The sequence below is a fragment of the Myotis davidii genome, unplaced genomic scaffold, assembly GCF_000327345.1.
Source record: "Myotis davidii unplaced genomic scaffold, ASM32734v1 scaffold648, whole genome shotgun sequence".
Lineage (NCBI taxonomy): Eukaryota > Metazoa > Chordata > Mammalia > Chiroptera > Vespertilionidae > Myotis > Myotis davidii.
Window position 1 is genome coordinate 1,308,778 of NW_006299603.1, and position 3,245 is coordinate 1,312,022.

General features: G+C 64.5%; 1 protein-coding gene across 1 annotated transcript in view; it reads right to left on the reverse strand.

Moving 5' to 3' along the window:
• Positions 1 to 924: 924 nt before the first annotated feature.
• MGAT4B (mannosyl (alpha-1,3-)-glycoprotein beta-1,4-N-acetylglucosaminyltransferase, isozyme B) overlaps positions 925 to 3,245 on the reverse strand; it is a 5,605-nt gene continuing 3,284 nt past the window's right edge. Inside the window, exons 8-14 of the mRNA XM_006775386.2 lie at positions 2,879 to 3,009; positions 2,604 to 2,711; positions 2,322 to 2,515; positions 1,870 to 1,948; positions 1,702 to 1,789; positions 1,495 to 1,607; positions 925 to 1,394 (exon numbers count right to left, since the gene is read on the reverse strand). Of these exons, the coding sequence (XP_006775449.1) occupies positions 1,371 to 1,394; positions 1,495 to 1,607; positions 1,702 to 1,789; positions 1,870 to 1,948; positions 2,322 to 2,515; positions 2,604 to 2,711; positions 2,879 to 3,009 (737 nt within the window). The 3' untranslated portion in view covers positions 925 to 1,370. The remainder of the gene's footprint in view (positions 1,395 to 1,494; positions 1,608 to 1,701; positions 1,790 to 1,869; positions 1,949 to 2,321; positions 2,516 to 2,603; positions 2,712 to 2,878; positions 3,010 to 3,245) is intronic.

Below are 3,245 nucleotides of genomic sequence, written 5' to 3' on the forward strand. Positions count from 1 at the left end.
GGAGGGCGGGGGGAGGGGACCCCCCACCCACCCCAGTCTCTAATTAAAGTGCTCGCGACCAGACCCGAAGGCGCTCTCTGTCCGTCAGGGTCGCTCTCCGTCAGTCTAGTGGGATTCCTGGGGGTGGGGGAGGAGGACGGCCGAGGAAGGAAAGCCGCCCCCGGGTGTCCCCCCCCTCGCCCCCTCCAGCGGGGCCGCGATCCGGCCCTAGGTCCGTCCTCTCCCAGCCCAGGGCGCCGTCTACCCGAGGCTCACCCCATGGCTCCTCCTGCGGTCAGCACCCTATTCCTGTTCCCGGGCCTTTACGCCAGACATCAGGGACCCTTTCTGCACTGGCCCCCCGGTGTCTAGAACTGTAGGTTTTCAGGGCACCCTGCCTCCGAAGGGGGGGGCGGGAGGGCGAGCGTGGTAGGCGCTTTCAGAAGTCCGGTGCCTTGAGGGACGACTGGGCAGGATCTGCAGGCCGCCCATAACGTCCCTTAAGAGTAACTTTTAGTCCAGTCTCGGGAGGAGCTTTGCAAGCAGGTGACAATGTGTGCAAAGGCCCCGAAATGGGCGGGAGTCCCCACAGTGTGTCAGAAGGGTGGGGAGGTGATGGAGGCCTTGGCACCGTGGACGTGGACAAGGGCAGGGCCTCGGCCCTTGAAGGGGGAACGGGCAGGGGGTGCCTTGGGTTTGAGAGGCCCCACCGCAGGCAGCTGGGGTGGATGGAGGAAGCTAGGGGTGCGCTTGGAGGCCCTGTGGAGGGGGCAGCTTTCCAAGGCCAAGGCCGGGGTTCCGCGCAGCCCCCACCTTCCAATATGCAGACCCTTCAAGGTGGCCCCGGCCTGGACCGGACAGTCCAGGAAAATGGGGTTGTGCAGAGGTGGCATCACCTGGTGCCCGCTCCCCACCCCCACCAACTGGAGCTCAGAGCACCGGGTATGAGGCACACACTTCATTAACCCTTTATTACAAGTCACGCTCTTATAGAAGTATATGTGGACTTAAGTGAAAAAAATCAAATGTATCCAAGAATAAAAAACACAGCACGTAAGTAGTATATGCATTCCAGTGTTCGCGCCGGAGAGCGCAGGCGCCCAGGGAAAGCTCTTCTAAAACGGCCTGGCTCCAGCCCACCTGCCAGCTGCGAACAGTTCAGGGCGGCTCAGGCCGGCCTCAGGCACAGTGTGGGGACCACCGCCTCCTCCCGCGGCCGGGCGGGTGGGCAGCACCAGCTCCTGGGGCCTCCCGGCCAGCGGCAACCCCAGGCTGCTGAGAGGTGCCAGGAACAACCCCTCAGGCTGGGTGGGCACATCTGGCCCGGCGGGGGCAGCAGCGAAGACGTCCCGGTCTCCTGGGCTTCAGGGCCAGTCCTCAGAAGTCCTCCGTCAGTCCGCCTTCTTCAGGAAGATCTGGAAGAGCCGGCCCGGGGTCAGCAGGGCCCACAGAGCCGGCCCCAGGGAGCCACTCGGAACAGCTCCGTGCTCCCTGCCCTGCCGTGTCCTGCCTCACCTCGCTCAGAATGACCCACACGGGCGAGTCTGTCTGGATGGAGAGGCGCAGTGCTTCCAGGGGACCGAAGGCAGGGTCCACCTCGCCCTCAGCCACGCCCTTGTAGAAGGAGCCTGGGGACGGCAGTGCTGAGAACTCGTCCGGAGACCCCTGCTCAGCCCAGCCTCCAGCCTCTCCCCCCACCTCCGCCTGCCGGACCCCACTCACCGATCTGGAGGTAGCCATCGGGACTCCGCGGGTACCGGAGGGTGGTTGAGCGGCCCTCCTGCAGGGCCTCCTTGTCTGACTGGGGGTTCTGGGGGCGAAATCAAGGGGCTGAAGCCAGGGCTGTGGGAGAGGTGGCCTCAGTGCACACCCACACGCGACCACACTCACATCAAAGGGCAGCACCTCCACAGAAGTGTTGAAGAGCTTGTCCTCTGGGTGCTCAATGTTCCCGCTGCGGAAGAAGAACCTGCAGCCAGGCAGGCCTATGAGCTGCTGCAGGGTGGGAGCTGCCCAGGCACACTGCCCAGCAGAGAAAAGGCCAGGCTTGGGCCCCGGTGCTGGGCGACGCTGGGCACCACCAGGGGCAGCCATTGGCTGTGCAAGGGAGCCAGGCCTTACTCCTTGGAGGATGGTGATGGGCAGCATCACTGAGGCCCCTGGGCCCCGCCTGACAGTCTTTACAAGGTAGCTACCATTATGCACCCCACTCTTCAGATAAGCAAACTGAGGCAGGGGAGGGTGGAGTCATTTGCTGGGGCCACAGAAGTTTGTGGTGAGGCCTGTACCCTGGTAGCCACCCTGCCCCTCCCCCAAGGCGGGCCTGTGGGTGCGTCACTGACCGCTCAAGGCGCAGTGGCTGGAAGAAGCGGAAGCGGATGAAGTCCCCCGCAGCAGGCGTGAAGGCCCAGAAGAAATCCTCCCGCAGGTAGGCCTTCTCCAGGGTGAAGTGCTGGTATGTTTTGAGGCTCGTGCTCACTTCGGCCGGGGGGTTCATGTGCTCCTTCCGCAGCGCCTGCTTCCCAAAGTCCTTGTCCTAGTCCCGGAGAGACAGTGCTGCCGAGTGTGCCCTGGACGGCCCTGCTGCCCCTTGGCCCACCCACCCAGGCAGAGCCGGCTCCCACCTTCAGTTTCTGAATCTTGCCCGCCAGTGAGGAGTGCGTGCCCACATGCTGGAAGAGGGACGGCTTGAAGCGGATGCGGAGGTTGGCCTTCTGCCGGTCACAGTGCTTCTGTGGAGGGCGGGCACCATGCTAAGCGTGAGCTCACGCCGCCCCCGAGGCCAGGGCCCTCCCCCAGCAGCACCATGTCCTGAGTCAGGCGCTCTCCCGCAGACACTGGCCACGCTGGAGGCTGCCAGCGGCACCGCCCGGCCTGCCGCTCTGCAGCCCCTGCTCACCGCGTCCTTCTCAGGGTTGCAGACCTTCACCCACAGGATGTGGTCCAGGAGCCAGTCGATGGGCTTGTCCCGGTAGAACATGAGGATGAACTCCACAATCAGGCTCAGGTCCAGGGACTTAAACATCTTCCCTGGTGGGGAGGGAGTAGGGTGCTGAGCGGGCAGCTCTGCCCTGCCCTGCTTCCTCTTAATCCCTGTGGGAACCACTAGGGAGGGTCCCACAGCAAACCCTGTGCCCAGCTGCAGGCAGGTGTGGGCACCGGGGCCAGACACTGGTGGTGACTCTGAGGGCAGGTGGGAAGAGGCCAGATGCGGCTCCAGTGGCCTGGAGTGGTGCTGCAGGGGAGGGGTCTGGGGCAGGTGGGGG